General features: G+C 45.4%; 1 protein-coding gene across 3 annotated transcripts in view; it reads right to left on the bottom strand.

The window, feature by feature from the left end:
- UTRN (utrophin) overlaps positions 1 to 18,158 on the bottom strand; it is a 640,548-nt gene that overhangs the window by 193,289 nt on the left and 429,101 nt on the right. For all 3 annotated transcript variants that reach the window (XM_060240558.1, XM_060240540.1, XM_060240548.1), the window contains one exon: positions 7,706 to 7,862. In XM_060240558.1, coding sequence (XP_060096541.1) covers positions 7,706 to 7,862 — 157 coding nt within the window. The remainder of the gene's footprint in view (positions 1 to 7,705; positions 7,863 to 18,158) is intronic.

Raw genomic sequence — 18,158 nt, 5'->3', positions numbered from 1 at the left:
TTGCTTGGATAGTAAAACAAAATCACAGTAGTAAATAATAATATGAATAACAATTATTTTAGGATCAAACAAAATAAAATGGAACCACAGATTACCAGTGTCTTTAAAAGCTATTTTTCAGGTATCTCATGTATGGTATACTAGACCCCAATTCAGAACAGGACTATGCTGGTGGGAGAGAGTTCTAATCCTTCATCATTGCAGTTTCATCTACAGAACCACTCCTGCAGGTCTTACAAGGAATATAAATTGGACTAGTAAGATTGTATGGGAGCAGTTTTGATATGCAAAACTGTGGAGGGTGTCAAGAATTGACCTGAATTGAAGTCCAGGTTATATAGACAAACACTTACATACAAGCAGTATGTAAGTGTTTGTCTATATAACCTGGACTTCAATTCAGCAATAGCCTTGGTCTGTAGATGTTTTTTGGATGTGTATCTAGGACATGGTTAAGTCTTTAGGTAGAAACAGCTCTGAATAATATGCACCTGTAAACTGTGCTCACTTGGGAACTGTCAAGACGATATAAGGGAGGGAGACCAAGACAGGTCAGTGCTCGCTCACCCTCCAATCTGTGTCCCATCCCAATGGTGACAGGGAGTAGGGCCAGGAAGAATAACCCGCCTCCGTCATTGGTGTTATGCAATGCCAGGTCCATTAATAATAAGAATTCTGTCCTTCGAGAGTTCCTAATCGAACAGGACATGGACCTGGCATGCGTGACCGAAACTTGGGTCTGAGAGGGAGATAAATTAGCTCTCTCACAAACAGCTCCACCAGGTTATTCAGTCTTTCACCAATCGCACACTAGCGGGCGGGGGGGGGAGGAGTAGCATTATTTGTACGGAGGCTTACTCCTTCAGGGCTCTCCCGGCCCAAAAGATCGAAGGTATTGAATGTGCTGGCTTGGCACTGGAGGCTGGAGAGGGATTGGTGATCTGGCTGGTATACCGTACGCCTAACGCACCAGTCAGTGCCTTACCGTCCCTACTCGAAGCGGCGACGGGCTGGGCGTTGGAGCACCCAAGGCTGGTGATCCTGGGTGACTTCAACGTCCGTGCTGATGACCCGGCCTCTAGTCAGGCGACGGTCCTGGTGTCATCCATGGCAACACTAGGACTCTCTCAGTTTGTTGCAGCCCCCACCCACCAGGCCGGTCACATGTTAGACCTGGTCTTTGCGGCCAGGGTTACGGTGGACGATATAACCACTGAAGTGGAGAGGGATTGGTGATCTGGCTGGTATACCGTACGCCTAACGCACCAGTCAGTGCCTTACCGTCCCTACTCGAAGCGGCGACGGGCTGGGCGTTGGAGCACCCAAGGCTGGTGATCCTGGGTGACTTCAACGTCCGTGCTGATGACCCGGCCTCTAGTCAGGCGACGGTCCTGGTGTCATCCATGGCAACACTAGGACTCTCTCAGTTTGTTGCAGCCCCCACCCACCAGGCCGGTCACATGTTAGACCTGGTCTTTGCGGCCAGGGTTACGGTGGACGATATAACCACTGAAGTGGTGCTGTGGTCGGACCACCTCGCCCTTAGGGCTCGTATAGATATGCCACCCCAAACCTGTTTAGGCGACGAGCCTATTATGGCTCGCCCCCGGAACGGTTCCAATCGGTCCTGCGGGATCCCTGGCCCTCTGGCGATTCCCTCAATGGCCTGGTTGAGATATGGAACGCTCAACTTTCTAGGGCCATTGACGAGATCGCACCTCGACGCCCTCTACAGCCTCGGAGTAGGCTGGCTCCATGGTACACTCCGGAGTTGCGTCAGCTGAAACAAGGTCTCAGATGGCTAGAGAGGCAATGGTGACGCACCCGTGATGAAGTGACAAGAACATCTTATAGGACGTTTATGAGGTCCTATGAGATGGCAATCAAGGCCGCAAAGAAAACATACTTTGCGACCAAGATTGCGTCTGCAAATTCGCGTCCGGCACAATTGTTTAAGATAATTTGGAATCTTACTACATTGCCACAAGGCAAGCCAAATGTTAAGGAATTGGAAATAGGCTGTGAGGCTTTTGCAAAATTTTTTGCAGACAAGGTCCAATCACTCTTTGAGGGGGTGAACAAACATGTGGACAAAGGAGACCCAATAGATGTTGTTTACCTTGACTTCCAGAAAGCTTTTGATAAAGTTCCTCATCAAAGGCTCCTTAGAAAGCTTGAGAGTCATGGAGTAAAAGGACAGGTCTTCTTGTGGATCAAAAACTGGCTGAGTAATAGGAAGCAGAGAGTGAGTATAAATGGGCAGTCTTCGCAGTGGAGGACGGTAAGCAGTGGGGTGCCGCAGGGCTCGGTACTGGGTCCCATGCTCTTTAACTTGTTCATAAATGATTTAGAGTTGGGAGTGAGCAGTGAAGTGGCCAAGTTTGCGGATGACACTAAATTGTTCAGGGTGGTGAGAACCAGAGATCCCAAAGGGATCTGTTGAGGCTGGGTGAGTGGGCGTCAACGTGGCAGATGCGGTTCAATGTGGCCAAGTGCAAAGTAATGCACATTGGGGCCAAGAATCCCAGCTACAAATACAAGTTGATGGGGTGTGAACTGGCAGAGACTGACCAAGAGAGAGATCTTGGGGTCGTGGTAGATAACTCACTGAAAATGTCAAGACAGTGTGCGTTTGCAATAAAAAAGGCCAACGCCATGCTGGGAATTATTAGGAAGGGAATTGAAAACAAATCAGCCAGTGTCATAATGCCCCTGTATAAATCGATGGTGCGGTCTCATTTGGAGTACTGTGTGCAGTTCTGGTCGCCGCACCTCAAAAAGGATATTATAGCATTGGAGAAAGTCCAGAGAAGGGCAACTAGAATGATTAAAGGGCTGGAGCACTTTCCCTATGAAGAAAGGTTGAAACGCTTGGGACTCTTTAGCTTGGAGAAAGGTCGACTGCGGGGTGACATGATAGAGGTTTACAAGATAATGCATGGGATGGAGAAAGTAGAGAAAGAATTACTTTTCTCCCTTTCTCACAATACGAGAACTCGTGGGCATTCGATGAAATTGCTGAGCAGACAGGTTAAAACGGATAAAAGGAAGTACTTCTTCACCCAAAGGGTGATTAACATGTGGAATTCACTGCCACAGGAGGTGGTGGCGGCCACAAGTATAGCCACCTTCAAGAAGGGTTTAGATAAAAATATGGAGCACAGATCCATCAGTGGCTATTAACCACAGTGTATGTGTGTATATAAATTTTTTTGCCACTGTGTGACACAGAGTGTTGGACTTGATGGGCCGTTAGCCTGATCCAACATGGCTTCTCTTATGTTCTTACGTTCTTACTCCGCCATGACTGCCCGGCCATATTAGATACAGTGAGTGAACTCGAGGCTCCGTGCGTGTCTTCTAATTCGACCCTGGACTGCTTTGACCCACTCAGCTTGGAGGAGGTTGACAGAATCCTTGTAACTGCATGCCCTACTACATGCGATCTGGACCCATGCCCCTCCTGGTTAATTAAGGCCTGCCGGGAGGAGTTAGGATGTCCTATACGGGACATCATAAATAGATCTGTTTCGGAGGGCTATTTTCCAATGCCCCTGAAGGAGGCAGTGGTCCGCCCTCTCCTGAAAAAGGTTACATCAGATCCGGCCGAATTGACTCATTACCGGCCGGTCTCAAATTTGCCCTTTTTGGGCAAAATTATCGAGAGGGCTGTGGCGTTGCAGATGCAGGGCTTTCTGGATGACACTTCCACCTTGAATCCATATCAGTCCGGCTTCCTTCCGGGCCACGGGGTGGAGACAGTGTTGGTCGCCCTCATGGATGACCTCCGGCGACATCTGGATCAAAGCGGCTTGGCGGTCTTGCTGTTGCTAGACCTATCGGCTGCGTTCGATATGGTCGATCATCAGCTGCTGACCCGCCGCCTCGCCGACGCAAAAATTCGGGGGCTAGCCTTACAGTGGCTTTCCTCCTTCCTTGAAGGTCGGGGACAAAGGGTGGCGGTTGGAGGAGAGATGTCCCGGAGACACCTACTTAATTGTGGGGTGCCTCAGGGGGCAGTTCTCTCCCCAATGTTGTTTAATATCTTTATGCGCCCCCTTGCCCAGATTGCCTGGAGACATGGGCTGGGTTGCCATCAGTACGCTGATGACACCCAGCTCTATCTATTGATAGGCGGCCGGACCGCTGACACCCCTATAAATTTGGACCGGGCATTGCAGGCCATGGCAGACTGGATCAGGCTGAGTGGGCTGAAGCTGAACCCAGCGAAGAGAGAGGTCCTTTGCATGGATCGCTGCGGGCTGGGAGGGGAGATCTCCCTACCGGCCTTTGACGGTGCGTCACTGATACCAGTGCGCAGGGTCAAAAGCCTGGGAGTGCTACTGGAGTCCTCCCTGACAATGGAGGCACAGATAGCAGCCACTGCGAAATCCGCCTTCTTCCATCTTAGAAGGGCGAGTGTCACAGGCTGGGGCCAGGCCAGGCGAAGTCCAGGGGCAGTCCAAGGTCTGTAGCTGGGTAGCAAGGAGGGTCCAAAGCGCCAAAACCGAATCACAGTCCAGGTATCGTAGGTCAGAGGTTCAGAAGCCGAAGTCAGGGGGTCCAGAAGTCAATGCCAGAGTCAGGGGGTCCAGAAGCCGAAGTCAGAAGCCGAAGTGGATGCTAGTGACTAGTTGCTTCCACAAAGCCTTCTCTCAAAGCCCACAGCTATATAGCCCTCTGCTGTCTGTTGCCCATTTGGGCTAATTGCTGACTCAGAGGGCAGCCAGGATCCTGCTGAGACTCAAGCACCCTCGCTCCTAGAAGGGCCAGAATCCTTTCAAAACTCAGGGCTCAGGGAGCGTCTTGCTCGTGAGCGTGCCGCCCTCCTCCGATCCCTGAGGTCCTGACAAGGCGGTCACGCACACGAGCCACCCGAGAGGGCGAGGCAGGGGGGCTTGGATCCTCTCCAGCAGGAGGCAGGGGCACTGGTGCAGGTCGCTGGGGCACCGTTTCTTCTGCAGGCTCGGCTTCTTCTGCAGGGCCCCCAGCACCCATGACAGCGAGACAGTTGGCCCCCTTCCTAGAACGTAGTGACCCAGCAACAGTGATCCATGCAACGGTCACCTCGAGACTAGACTACTGTAATGCCCTCTACATGGGGCTGCCCTTGTGCCGAACTCAGAAGTTGCAGCTAGTGCAGAATGCGGCGGCCAGGCTGCTACTGGGACTACCTCGGTTGGAACATGTGCGGCCTGGGCTGAAGGAACTGCACTGGCTTCCAATTATATTCCGACTTCGCTACAAGGTGCTGGTTATTACCTTTAAAGCCCTATATGGCCGAGGACCTGCCTACCTTAGGGACCGCCTCTCCCCACATGTTCCCCAGAGAGCACTAAGATCTAGCTCCCAAAGCCTTTTAAGGATCCCTGGACCAAAGGAGGCCAAACTGAAAGTTACAAGGGAGCAGGCCTTCTCCATAATGGCCCCCCCACTGGTGGAATCAACTACCGGAGGAAGTGCGAGCCCTGCAGGACTTTAATCAGTTCCGCAGGGCTTGCAAAACCACCCTCTTTCTGCAAGCATATAAGGAGCCCTGAAAGCGATATCTAGCCATCGGAATACATCTATTGAACATAGCACCTTAATTTATTGTAGTTTTAACTTTTTATGTAACCGTTTTTTTAAATGTACTTATTAACTGTATTTTAAAATTGTTTTATGCGAATCATGGTTATACCATGTCTTGTTAGCCGCCCTGAGCCTGCTTCGGCGGGGAGGGCGGGATACAAATAAAAGTTTATTATTATTATTATTATTATTATTATTATTATTAGTTGACTGACTGTTGCCCATCTAGCTTTAACAGCTAACTTTGACAGTTCTAGATCTAGATGAGCTAAGGTCAATTGTTTAATTAGCTGGGCACAATGGGTGCGGTCACATTCACCATTAAATCCATCTGCAACGCGCCTCTATTATAATCCGCACAACTAATTTCCCGATCAGAAAACAGCCAGGCTACCGTTCTATCCCATGTGGGTCCCGTCGCTGGTCGATCAGAGTGCTCAACCGGACCTCATTTTTTGAGATGGCTTTCCACGCTCGTGCAAGCACAGTACCATGGGATATCGTGCTTGGCTTTTTTTTTTAAAGGTGCCAGAAAAGGTGGGCGATCTGCCCCCCCCCCCTTTAAACACCCGAAAAGGAAAGGGAAGCCCAGGAGTTCTCTTTGCTGTCTCTCTGGCGGGGAGATAGCAAAGGTGTGGGATCTTCCTCCCCCCCATTTAAACACCCTGCCGTGGTGTTTAAATGGGGGGGGGCGCATGGCAACTCTCTTTGCAGGGAGACAGCAAATGTGGGTGATCTTCCCCTTCCCCATTTAGGAAAGGTCCCCTGTGCAAGCACCAGTCGTTTTCAACTCTGGGGTGATGCGGCTTTCACAAAGTTTTTACGGCAGATCTTTTACAGGGTGGTTTGCCATTGCCTTCCCTGGTCATTACACTTCCCCCCCACCAGCAAGCTGGGTACTCATTTTACCGACCTCGGAAGGATGGAAGGCTGAGTCAACAATTGCTGGCGCAATGATATCATTTGGAGCGGGCTCTCGCAGGGAAGCGGATGTGCACTTGCGACAAGTCGGCTACAAGTGCATAATTCTAATTTGGGGTACTACTGAACCCAAAATACAGAAAAAAGATTTTAGTACTGTTCCCATGTTTAAATAGATGGACCAAAATTTATTATCTCCATTTTATAGAAAGGTGGAACTGTAGCACTTTAATCTGTAACCTATAATATTTTAATTGTTTATTTAACTTAATTTGAATGTAATTTAACTATGTATTAATTGTCTTTTATAGTAATGATTGCATTTTATTGTAATCATGGTATATTCCATGTCCTGTGAGCCGCCCTGAGCCCGCCTCGGCGGGGGAGGGCGGGATATAAGAATAAATTTATTATTATTATTTATGGTTTTGTGGGTTTTCACTCCACATTGATGACAGACAAATTTATTCCTCTCCAGCATGAATGGAAAGCAGACTGGCATGTTTTGCAGCAAAGCTGGCTACACACACCAATAAACTGTTCTTTTTCTGTCTCTTTCATGTAATATTTAAGAATTTTCTACAATTTTTTAAAAAATAAAGGTGCCATATGAATAAATACATGAACATTCACATTCTTTGGGAAACATAGCCACCAAGGATTGTGTACTGTGCACAGGCAGCATTGCAGCAAAAGCTGCAGAACCAATTAAGCCATGCTCACCTTATCAGTAGAAATGACTCTGTGACAACCACCATTTAAAACATATCTGTATTTAGCTGGGCAGCTAAGATCTATGTCTCTCTTGAACCTTTGGCGAGCTTGTAAAAGAGAACTTCAGAATAGCCTTTGGCTCAAGAGAATTGTTTTGGGGTGTCTTGAAAGACAACACTCTACGCTGGAGTTTATGTAACTTTTTCAGTTGGTTGTTTTAATTCAGTTATTCTGATCTTATTGTTACTGTCTTTGGTTGCTACGCATTATATGAGAGAAAGATGAGAGATTTATATTTTAAATAAATCCCAGATCTTTCTTTTTACATGTTAATAGAAAACAAAACAGAAATCCATTAATTTTCACAGTTGATTGTCTCTAAGCAGATATAAAAGTTGCATAAAACCCTAATACAGCACACAAAAGATGTATCAGTTTAGAAACTTCTTCTAATGTGTATTATATGGCAAATAATGTACATTAAATGGCAAAAACTCACCTTACAGTGGTCATACTGTTGTTGCAAAGTTGGAACATCTCCACCAATAGGCATTTGCTCTTTTAGCTCTTCATCTTTCAGATTCAGCCATTTGAGAAGCTCTTCCAGTGATGTCAACAATTTATTCCACTTCTCCGCACTTGCCTCCAAGTGAGCCCTACGATAACATACAGAAAATCTTGGATTGCATTAAGGATGTACTACATTTTAAAGGATAAGCCCTACACCAATATGAATTGAGAATGCAAACAGCTGCTCAACTAGTCTACTGAACTCAACAACGTGAAAATTGCACATGCAAAGCAGAACAATCTAATCTGAAAGGGTGCAGTATGTCAATGTGAGAATAATACCTTAATTAATGGTATATCATATATAAAATCCTGTGGCCTAAATATTGAAATGAATGAAGGAAATTCTTATTTTCTATTTTTATTCAGGGTTCTAAACTACAAAAACCCCAGCAAGAACTCATTTGCATAATCAGGTCACACCCCCTGGTGCCAAGCTAACTGGAACTGTATTCCTGTGTGTTCCTGCTCAAAAAATGCCCTGGTTCTAAATACTACAACCCTATGCAAGTTAACAAGTAGCAAAAGTTTATGCTACTTCTGTATCATGTATCGCACTTACCATCAACAGAAAGAAAATGAAATTCTTTAAAATCAGGAGCCCACATTTCTATGAAAGGCTGATATGCAGAATATCAGAGGCACAAAGAAGGTTGAAGTTGACCAGCTGAATACACAAACTGCATAAACCCATATCATTTAATATGTTGCTGAATCAATCATTTTCTCAGCGTTGTGCTGTAATTCAGCTAACAGAACACACTATTAGTGCAACTACTCATAATGCCAGAATCTCTTCTCCCTCTGCGGCCTATTTGCAACTACAGCCAGCAGGAAATGTCATCACATCCTCTCTCTCGGCTTGGCTTCGCGAACGAAGATTTAAGAAGGGTGCAATAGTCCACGTCTGCTGCAGGCTCGCTGGTGGCTGACAAGACCAATGCGGGACAGGCAGGTCCGGCCACAGTGGCTGCAGGGAAAAGTCTGATTTAGGGTTGGTGCTGTAGCAGTGCGATTCTTCCTCAATCTCCTTTTGTCCTCAAGACCAGCTATGCGTGCGTTCTCAAAGGAAGAGACAGCCTGGTGGATGGTGTGTCTCCATGCTTTGCGATCTGAGGCTAGGTCAGACCACTGGTGATGGTTGATGCGACAGGTGCCAAGGGATTTCTTCAAGGAGTCCTTGTACCTCTTCTTTGGTGCCCCTCTATTTCGATGGCCGGTGGAGAGTTCGCCATACAGGGCAATCTTGGGAAGGCGGTGGTTTTCCACCCTAGAAATATGCCCTGCCCAGCGCAGCTGCGTCTTCAGCAGCAGTGCCTCGATACTGGTAACCTCCGCCCGCTTGAGGACTTCAGTGTTGGTCACAAAATCACTCCAGTGGATGTTGAGGATGGTGCGAAGGCAGCGCTGATGAAAGCGCTCGAGGAGTCGCAGGTGATGACGGATGATCACATCCTGACACAAGGAAATTGTTGTACTCTTCTCAGATCACTTTCTATTGTTTCTGTTAGTATGTGATGATGATCACATCCTAACACAAGGAAATTGTTGTACTCTTCTCAGATCACTTTCTATTGTTTCTGTTAGTACACCTAAATGCATTTTAGAGTGTAGATTTGGGTGGTTTCATATTTTATTTATTTTATTCATCTTATACCCCCGCCCTCCCCGCACAGCAGTCTCAGGGTGGGTTACACAAGAAATGAAAAAATAAAATAATTAAAAGAGACTTCAGTTATGACATAGAATAACTAAAAAACAAAGAAAACATTAAACCCAGATTTGAACTAGGCTTAAAAACTCTGACTCGACAGTGATGACCTATCAATCCAGAAATAGAACCTGATCACTGAAATGGGGGGGGGGGGAGGCTGACAGCAAGTGATACCCACTACCTCAATTAAAGGCCAGGTGAAAGAGCTGTGTCTTACAGGCAGGGCCGGTTCACCCACTAGGCAAACTAGGTGGTTGCACTCCGTCGCGCTCCCCCCCATCAGAGCGCTCCGCGCCTGGGCTTATCACCTTCAATGCAGCTGGTGGCAGGCATCTACTCCTTTGAAGAGCCCACAGAAGGAGACTTTGCTCTCCCTCACTTCCGGTTCCTGGAAGGAGGGGAGGAAAGCCTCCTTCCATGAGCTCATTAAAGGAGTTGATGCCGTGCCACAAGCTGCATCGAAGGCAGTAAGCCCAGGCGCAGAGCACTCTGATGGGGGGGGGCGACGGAGCACAGTGCTGCCTTGCAGCACTGCAAAGGGTGGGCAGTGGTGGGGGGCAGCAGCGGGGGAGGGAGGCAGGCAGCCTAACTGCGGCGCCATGCGCCCTTGGGCCAGCACTGCTTACAGGCCCTGCAGAACTGAAACCAGTTCTACAGGGCACAGATCTCCAGTGGCAACTCATTCCACCAGGCAGAGGCCATGGCTGTAAAGGCCATGGTTCTAGCTGAGGCCAGTTGGACTTCTGTGGGGCTAGGGGCCACCAGAGGATGTTGAGTTGCTGATCTTAAGAACCTATAGGGCTCATGTGGGGAGAAGTGGACCCAAAGGTATACTGATTCCTGGCTTTATAGGGCTTTAAAGGTAAGAACTAGCATCTTCATTCACATCCAGTACTTGATAGGCAGCCAGTGCAGTTCACGCAGCACAGGATGGATCTGCACCCGCATGGGCAACAACATCAACATACATGCCACTGTATTCTGCACCAGCTCGAGTTTCTTGACAGGGCCAAGGGCAGCCCCACATAGAGAGAGTTACAATAATCTAACATGGAAGTAATCATGTGGATCACTGTGGCAAGGTCAATGGGGATGAGATATGGGATCAACTGCCTGATCCCCCTCAGATGAAAAAAGGCCAATCTGGGCCGCCATAGTCAAACAGGCATCCAGGAATACTCCCAGGCTCTTCACCCCCAACAGAGGCACCAGTGGAGCCTCATCGAAGGATGGTACCCTGATCTCTGATCCCAATCCCCTATAGCCCAGGCACAGGACATCTGTCTTCAGTGGATTCAGTCTCAGCCAGCTCTGTTGCAACCATCCAGCCACAGCTTGCAATGCCCTACCCAGTTCTTCTGGGGCTGAGCCCAGGTGGCCATCCATTAGCAGACAGAGCTGGGTGTCATCTGCATATTGGTGACACCCCAGTCCATATCTCTGGATGATCTGGGTGAGGGGGCACATGTAGGTGGTAAGTAACATTGGGAAAAGAATTGCTCCCTGTGACACACCACATTCTAATGGTTGCTGCTGGGAGAGTTATCCCCCAAGTTGAGAGGGAGAGTTGTCCCCCAAGTTGCTGCTGGGAGAGTTGTCCCTGAACCTGGAGAAAGGAGACCATCCCCTATAAGGCAAGCCCCCATATCCCTGCATTGATGATGTGGTGGGCCAACACATCATGGTCAACCATATCAAACACTGCCAACAGATCGAGAAGTATCATCAGCGCCAAGCTGCCTTGATCCAGACGCCTTTGGAGATCATCCACCAAGGTGACCAACACCGTCTCTGCCCCATGGGCAGGTTGAAAGCCAGATTGGAAGGGATCCAGAATGTCAGCATCCTACATGAAAGCCTGGAGCTGTGTTGCCACTGCCTTCTCCACTACTTACACAGGGATGGCAAGTTTGAGACTGAGCAGTAGTTTGCAAGGAAAATAGGGTCCAAAGATGGTTTCTTCAGGAGAGTATGGACCACTGCCTCCTTCAAGGCCCTGGCAATGTCCCCATTGATAGGGACAAGTTGATAATCTCTTGTACTGCATGCTTTGACCAGTCACAAAGGGCACGGATCAAAGGGGCAAGTGGTAGGTTTCACAGCTGCCAGGGTCTTGTCCGCTTCATCTTGGGAAAGCAGGCTGAAACAATCCAAAACTGGACCTGAAGATAGTGAAGGGGCTTCCAGTTCCCTTACTGATAATCAGGGGTGTCCAACTCATTTATTATGAGGGCCAGACATAAATGAGACCTCGTCAGGCTGGGTCATGTATGCCATAAAATGTAATGCCAGGTAGCACAGATAAAAGCTTTATAAAGGGCACAGACAAACACAATTAGAGATTTTTAAAACTTAAATAGGACATGCTTAAAACATTAGCACACTTGCAATATTTTGTTTAACAGTCTCTGATAACTGACACAGTATTACTGCATCAAAAACTGGAGACAATGAGCTGTAGCAATCTTGAGTATGCTGTTCAGGTGTTGTTCAGGTATGCATCTGTAAATTGCAAAACTACTTTTAATTTACTGACATTCATTTCAGAAATCTCATGGTCAATGCTTTGATCCTATGACCCAGAGGAAAACATAAAATGACTGGGCATTGTGAGCTTTTCTACATAAGCTGCTTCATCTGCTGGTCAAGAACATGTGAAGGTACCACGGCACAAACTGAGGGCTGTGTGTTTATCTACAAAACTGTAGTCCTCCCTAGAAAAATAACTGCAGATCCTATGAGACAGTGCAGGAACAGAGATACAGGCCATGTACAGTGGTCTGTACCAGCCTACTATCTGAGAAGTCTAAGTTCAAAAGCCCCAAACAATCAAAGGAAATCAAAGGAAAATGGGAAACAAAATCAAAGGAAATGTGCTGGGTAAACTTGGGCTGGACACACACTCTCAGTCTCATCCTGGCTTGCTGTTATTCCTCTTCTCAACAGTTTGCACACTTTCCCATTGAGAAAGACTGGACCATGAGAGCACGAATAAAGATAGAGGCAAACTCAGTTAAACCCATAACAAGCCCTATACACACACACACACACACACACAGAATCTTTCTGTAGCAAGGCAAAAACAAAACCTTCATACCTTCAACAAAATGTCGCTAGTCTTAAAAGTGCTTTCTTTGCATCTCTCCGGACAGAGGGAACTTGGCAAAGGAAGCTCTTTCTCTCCTTCCCCTGGAGATGAGGAGTGGGAAGAGCCTCAGCCACTAGAAGAAAATGAGGATTGGCTCAGCAGCTCTGCAATTTGATTGACTGAGCCTGGAAAACTTAACCACCCTGCAGTGATTACAGAGCTACAGATCCAAGCTCCTCTATTGGCCAAGGATCCTCCTCTCTCCTCCTCCCTTTGGGAAAGGAGAGGGGGGAAAGGGAAAGAGCAAGTAAGGCTGCTTTGCTGGCTGGCGTAGTCCATGAGAAAAACACAAAATGACCAAAGGAAGCAGGAGAGGGAGAAGGAAGCAGACAATGTCCAATTGCTGGCGGGCCTGATTGGATTCCTCTGGGGGACAGATCTGGCCCACGGGCCATACATTTGACACCCCTGATCTAGCAAGTGTCCCGCTTGATGTGTGGGAGTTGAAACAACTTGGGAAAGCCTCAGTGCTGCTATGGATGACACTAGATCCTTAATCTGGGAAGTGGTCACATTCTCGGCATGGACACTGAAGTCTCCCAGAAATAACAGTCTGGGATACCCCAATGCCTAGGCAGATACAGCCTCCATCAGGCAAGGTAGGACACTGACTGGTGTGTTAGTTGGATGGTACACTGTGTCTTCTAGAATGGATGGAAGTATGCATCTATTTAGTGAGAACTGAATATAGACCTCCAATTTAACTCCATCCAGTTGATGATATTTATTTGGTCTAAGACATTTCTTTAGTAAACAACGTTACTTCTACAACATGTTGCGTAGGCTATCGAACAGCCTTTCTTAATCTCCTATTAGCTCAGTATGTAGTAATATATCATACATTTTATTTTTCCTTTAAAAGATTAAGCATTCCAAACTATATGAGCTATGCATATAGTCATTACCGATTCCAGAGATTTGTCATTTAGAGTGTCTTTGACAGGACTTTATCTGTTATCATGTAAAGGCATACCTGGCTTAACTCATACCTCAGACGTAATTGTTGTTTCATTACAAGAAAAAATCTAAGCAAGAATGGTCAGCAACCAAGAAAATCATTTACATAAAGAAAGAAAACTATATAAAAAGAAGTCTGTTTCAAAAGATGGAATAAGAGAATATTTAAAAAATACCCCAATCACGAAGTTGACACCTGATTTTTTAAATCAATAACAATTCAATTCAAGAAATCTTGCAGGCAATTAAAATATAAAAAGGATAAAGAACCAGGCCCATAATGGGCTGACAGCAATGTATCATAAAAACTTTGAAGAGGTCCTTGAAAGGGCAGCTGCTGTGAGAGCCCTCTCAGCCCCATCCACCTCACAGGGTGTTTGTTGTGGGGGGAGATGATAAAGGAGATTGTAAACTGCTTTGAGTCTCTGATTCAGAGAGAAGGGTGGGGTATAAATCTGTAATTCTTCTTCATGATACAATTACAAAAAGTTATGAATGAGATAAAAGACGGAAAGACAGTATTTCAAATGTGACAAGAGGTGTATATAACGTTACTATATAAAGAAAGCAAAGAAACCCAAAGGCTCATGACTATAAATTACTGGCAAGAGACATTTTGTACAAAATTACAAATATATTATTCCAAGTACTGAGATACAACATTCAAAATGTGCAAATAAACATAAACAACTCAATGTGTGTTTTTTCTTTCTTTTTGTACAAACTGGTTTTTGCCAGTAATTTATAGTCTTGAGCCTTTGGGCTTCCTCTTTCTGTGCTTACTATATAAAGAAGGCAGTGATGCAATGCAACCACAGTCATATAGACCTATTTCTTTATTGAATGTAGATTACAAAATGCATACCAAGTTGAATACATATGTATCAAATGGGCATTGTACCCAAGAGGTACATGAAAGATAATATATAATTTATAAAATATAAATTATAAATCCCTCAGCGGGGAGGGTGGGGTATAAATCGAATTCAACATAAACATTAAACATAAACATAATAGACACTACTGAATTTGTGAATAAGGGAAAAAAACCCAGCATTTTTTATTTTTGGATGCAGAGAAAGTATTTGATAATATAACATATCCTTTTCTACTGAATGTACTTCAGAATATGGGCTGTGGTCTGGAATTCTCGAACTGGATGTAAGGCATATACTAAAGCCAACAAGCAAAGACAGATAAATAAATATGCTTGGAATGGCAGAAACCAATAATAAATTTTAAAATAATCTAATCTGAGAAAAAGAGAGGAGGGTTAGAAGTTACAAATATAAAATTATATTATCAAGCAGCAGGTCTGGTTTGGATTGCAGACTGGATTAAAAATCCAAGGCAAGAATAGTAAAATATTTATCAGCAGACACAGATGAAGGTTTACATAATTATTTATGGATAAAGAAATCAACAGTAATGGCGAAATTAACACTTTATTTGAGAAACAGGTCAATTTCAAAATCTGAGGAAAGATGTAGCGTCTATTATGTAAGCAGGAAACAAACTTAGAATGAGAATAGTTTTTAAAATTGTATATAAATGTATTGCAATGCATATAAATGTATTACAATGTAGAAGCAGAATGAGAAGAAGTTATGAATATAAATATGGATTTTGAGCAAAAAACCCCTTATATTTTGAGAGATGCAGTAGACTCTCCTTTAAATTTTGGTATATTAAAAGCTATAGCTAGTGTGAAGAAATGATGAATATGTAACAGAATATGAAGTTAAAGATGAAATTAATAATACAGTTGGAAAACAGACAATGGAATTTGAGATTTAAGATGTTTGAAGTGAGGATTAATGTATTTTATACAAAATGACATTAAAATTATAATGAAGAGAGTGTTGGGGAGATTTTCACTACTGTTTTCTACATTCTTTTCTATCTTGTCTTTTAAAATAAAAATGTACATAAAGACAATAAAATTAAAAGGAAGGAAGGACACACTGCTAGAACATCTGGTATTATGTAGAAAACTAGTGAATTTGATCTCTATGGATAAACAGTGGCACGGCTGTATCCTGCGGCATCTGTATAGACTATGAATATGAACTGTATTGGGAATGTACCCACTTGACCAGACTGACGAAAACCTCTCTATTTATGTGCACTAAAAACCCCATTCTCTGCAAAGTAATTGGTTAACCACCATATGAAACAAGATGCTGGATTAGTTGGACCATAAGTGTAATCCAACAGTGCTCTTATTTTGTTCTTACCATACCACACCTATCTGAGGCTGGCAGAATTTTGATTAAATCAGCCATATGTCTTTCAGCCTTTACTAAAGGTAAGGTACTAGGCAAGAATGGTACTAGTAAGCCTTTATTAAAGGTAAGGTACTTAGGAATTTTGTCACTCCATCCCTGCCTCCCAAGAGACAAAAATTCAGTTTGCCCCTCCCATGTGATCCTGATCTAAACCATGTATCTAATTTTGTAATTTTGTTTGTACACGTATTTATGGGTACTAGGATACACTTCATACATCTGATGAAATAAGCAGTAATCCAAAAACTTCTTACGGAGTTTAAGTGTACACATTGCATAGTGTAAGAGTGCTTTAATTATGAACTAGTATTATTCTCTCTCTCTCTCTCGACTTGACTTCACGAACGAAGATTTAAGAAAGGTGCAGTAGTCTACGTCAGCTGCAGGCTCGCTGGTGGCCAACAAGACCAATGCGGGACAGGCAGGTCCGGCCACAGCAGCTGCAGGGAAAAGTCTGATTTGGGGTTGGTGCTGTAGCAGTACGATTCTTCCTCAATCTCCTTTTGTCCTCAAGACCAGCTATGCGTGCGTTCTCAAAGGAAGAGACAGCCTGGTGGATGGTGTGCCTCCATGCTTTGCGATCTGAGGCTAGGTCAGACTACTGGTGATGGTTAATGCAACAGGTATCTTCAAGGAGTCCTTGTACCTCTTCTTTGATGCCCCTCTATTTCGATGGCCGGTGGAAAGTTCGCCATACAGGGCAAACTTGGGAAGGCGGTGGTTTTCCATCCTGGAGATATGCCCTGCCCAGCGCAGCTGCGTCTTCAACAGCAATGCCTCGATGCTTGTAACCTCCGCCTGCTTGAGGACTTCAGTGTTGGTCACAAAGTCACTCCAGTGGATGTTGAGGATGGTGCGAAGGCAGCGCTGATGAAAGCGCTCAAGGAGTCGCAGGTGATGATGGTATAAAACCCATGATTCGGAGCCGTAGATGAGGGTTGTCATCACAACCGCTTTGTAAACATTGATCTTTGTGCCTTTTTTCAGATGCTTGTTGCTCCACACCCTTTTATGCAGTCGGCCAAATGCACGGTTTGCCTTTGCCAGTCTATTGTCAATCTCCTTGTCGATCTTGGCGTCTGAGATGATGCACCCCAGGTAGCTGAACTGCTGGACTGTCTTCAAAACTGATTCACCCACAGTGATGCAAGGAGGGTGATAATCTTCCTGGGGTGCAGGCTGGTGGAGAACTTCTGTCTTCTTCGGACTAACTTCTAGGCCGAATAGCTTGGCAGCCTCTGCAAAGCAGGACATCATATGCTGCAGAGCTGATACCGAGTGGGAGACAAGTGCAGCATCATCAGCAAACAGTAGCTCTCGGATAAGTTTTTCCATTGTCTTGGAGTGGGCCTTTAGTTGCCTCAGGCTGAACAGGCTGCCATCGGTGCGATAGCGGATGTAGACACCATCGTCATCATCTAAATCTACTGCAGCTCTTTGAAGCATCATGCTAAAGAAGATCTTAAAGAGAGCTGGCGCGAGAACACAGCCTTGCTTTATACCTGTGCCTATTGGGAAGGGCTCCGAGAGATCGTTGCAGTGTCTGACTTGGCCTCGCTGGATGACCATACTGAGGAACCTTGGGGGACATCCTAAATGTTCCAAGATTTGCCACAGGCCGTTCCTGCTAACAGTATCAAAAGCTTTGTTAAGGTCGACAAAAGTCACACATAGACCCTTGTTCTGTTCCCTGCATTTCTCTTGGAGCTGCCTGAGAACAAATACCATGTCGGTGGTGCTCCTGTTAGCTCTGAAACCACACTGGCTCTCTGGGAGAAGTTCTTCTGCAATGGTGGGCACCAGTCTGTTAAGGAGTATTCTAGCAAGGATTTTGCCTGCGATGGAGAGCAGGGTTATCCCCCGGTAGTTGGAGCATTATTACTGTATGCTTAATATCATGACTGCTTGGTTGTACAAGTTATTTTTTCCAGTCTCTCTGATTTCAAATTCACAGTTTCTGTACTTCTTCCAAACACACTCAACAAACCTGTCACTTTGTTAAAGGTCACATTAAAAGCCTGGATGGGCTGTACAGCCAGGTATAGATGCTAAGTCAGTGGCTGTTTGGAGTGTGAGATAGAAGAACCAACACGTTCTTACTTGTGCTTTAGGCCAATTTTGTGTGAAGTTGGGACTAAAATGGAGAGTGGGTTTATTCATATGTACACATGTCTAAAGTACACACATGGTAACATGGTGCTCTGCATATTCTTCAACAGGGCAAGCAAAGTTTTCTAGTGTGTTACACATGACTTGACCACATGGTTATGAAAGA

The sequence above is a fragment of the Heteronotia binoei genome, chromosome 1, assembly GCF_032191835.1.
Source record: "Heteronotia binoei isolate CCM8104 ecotype False Entrance Well chromosome 1, APGP_CSIRO_Hbin_v1, whole genome shotgun sequence".
Taxonomy (NCBI): domain Eukaryota; kingdom Metazoa; phylum Chordata; class Lepidosauria; order Squamata; family Gekkonidae; genus Heteronotia; species Heteronotia binoei.
Note: the sequence above shows the minus strand (reverse complement) of the source record. Positions and strands in the feature narration are given on the sequence as shown.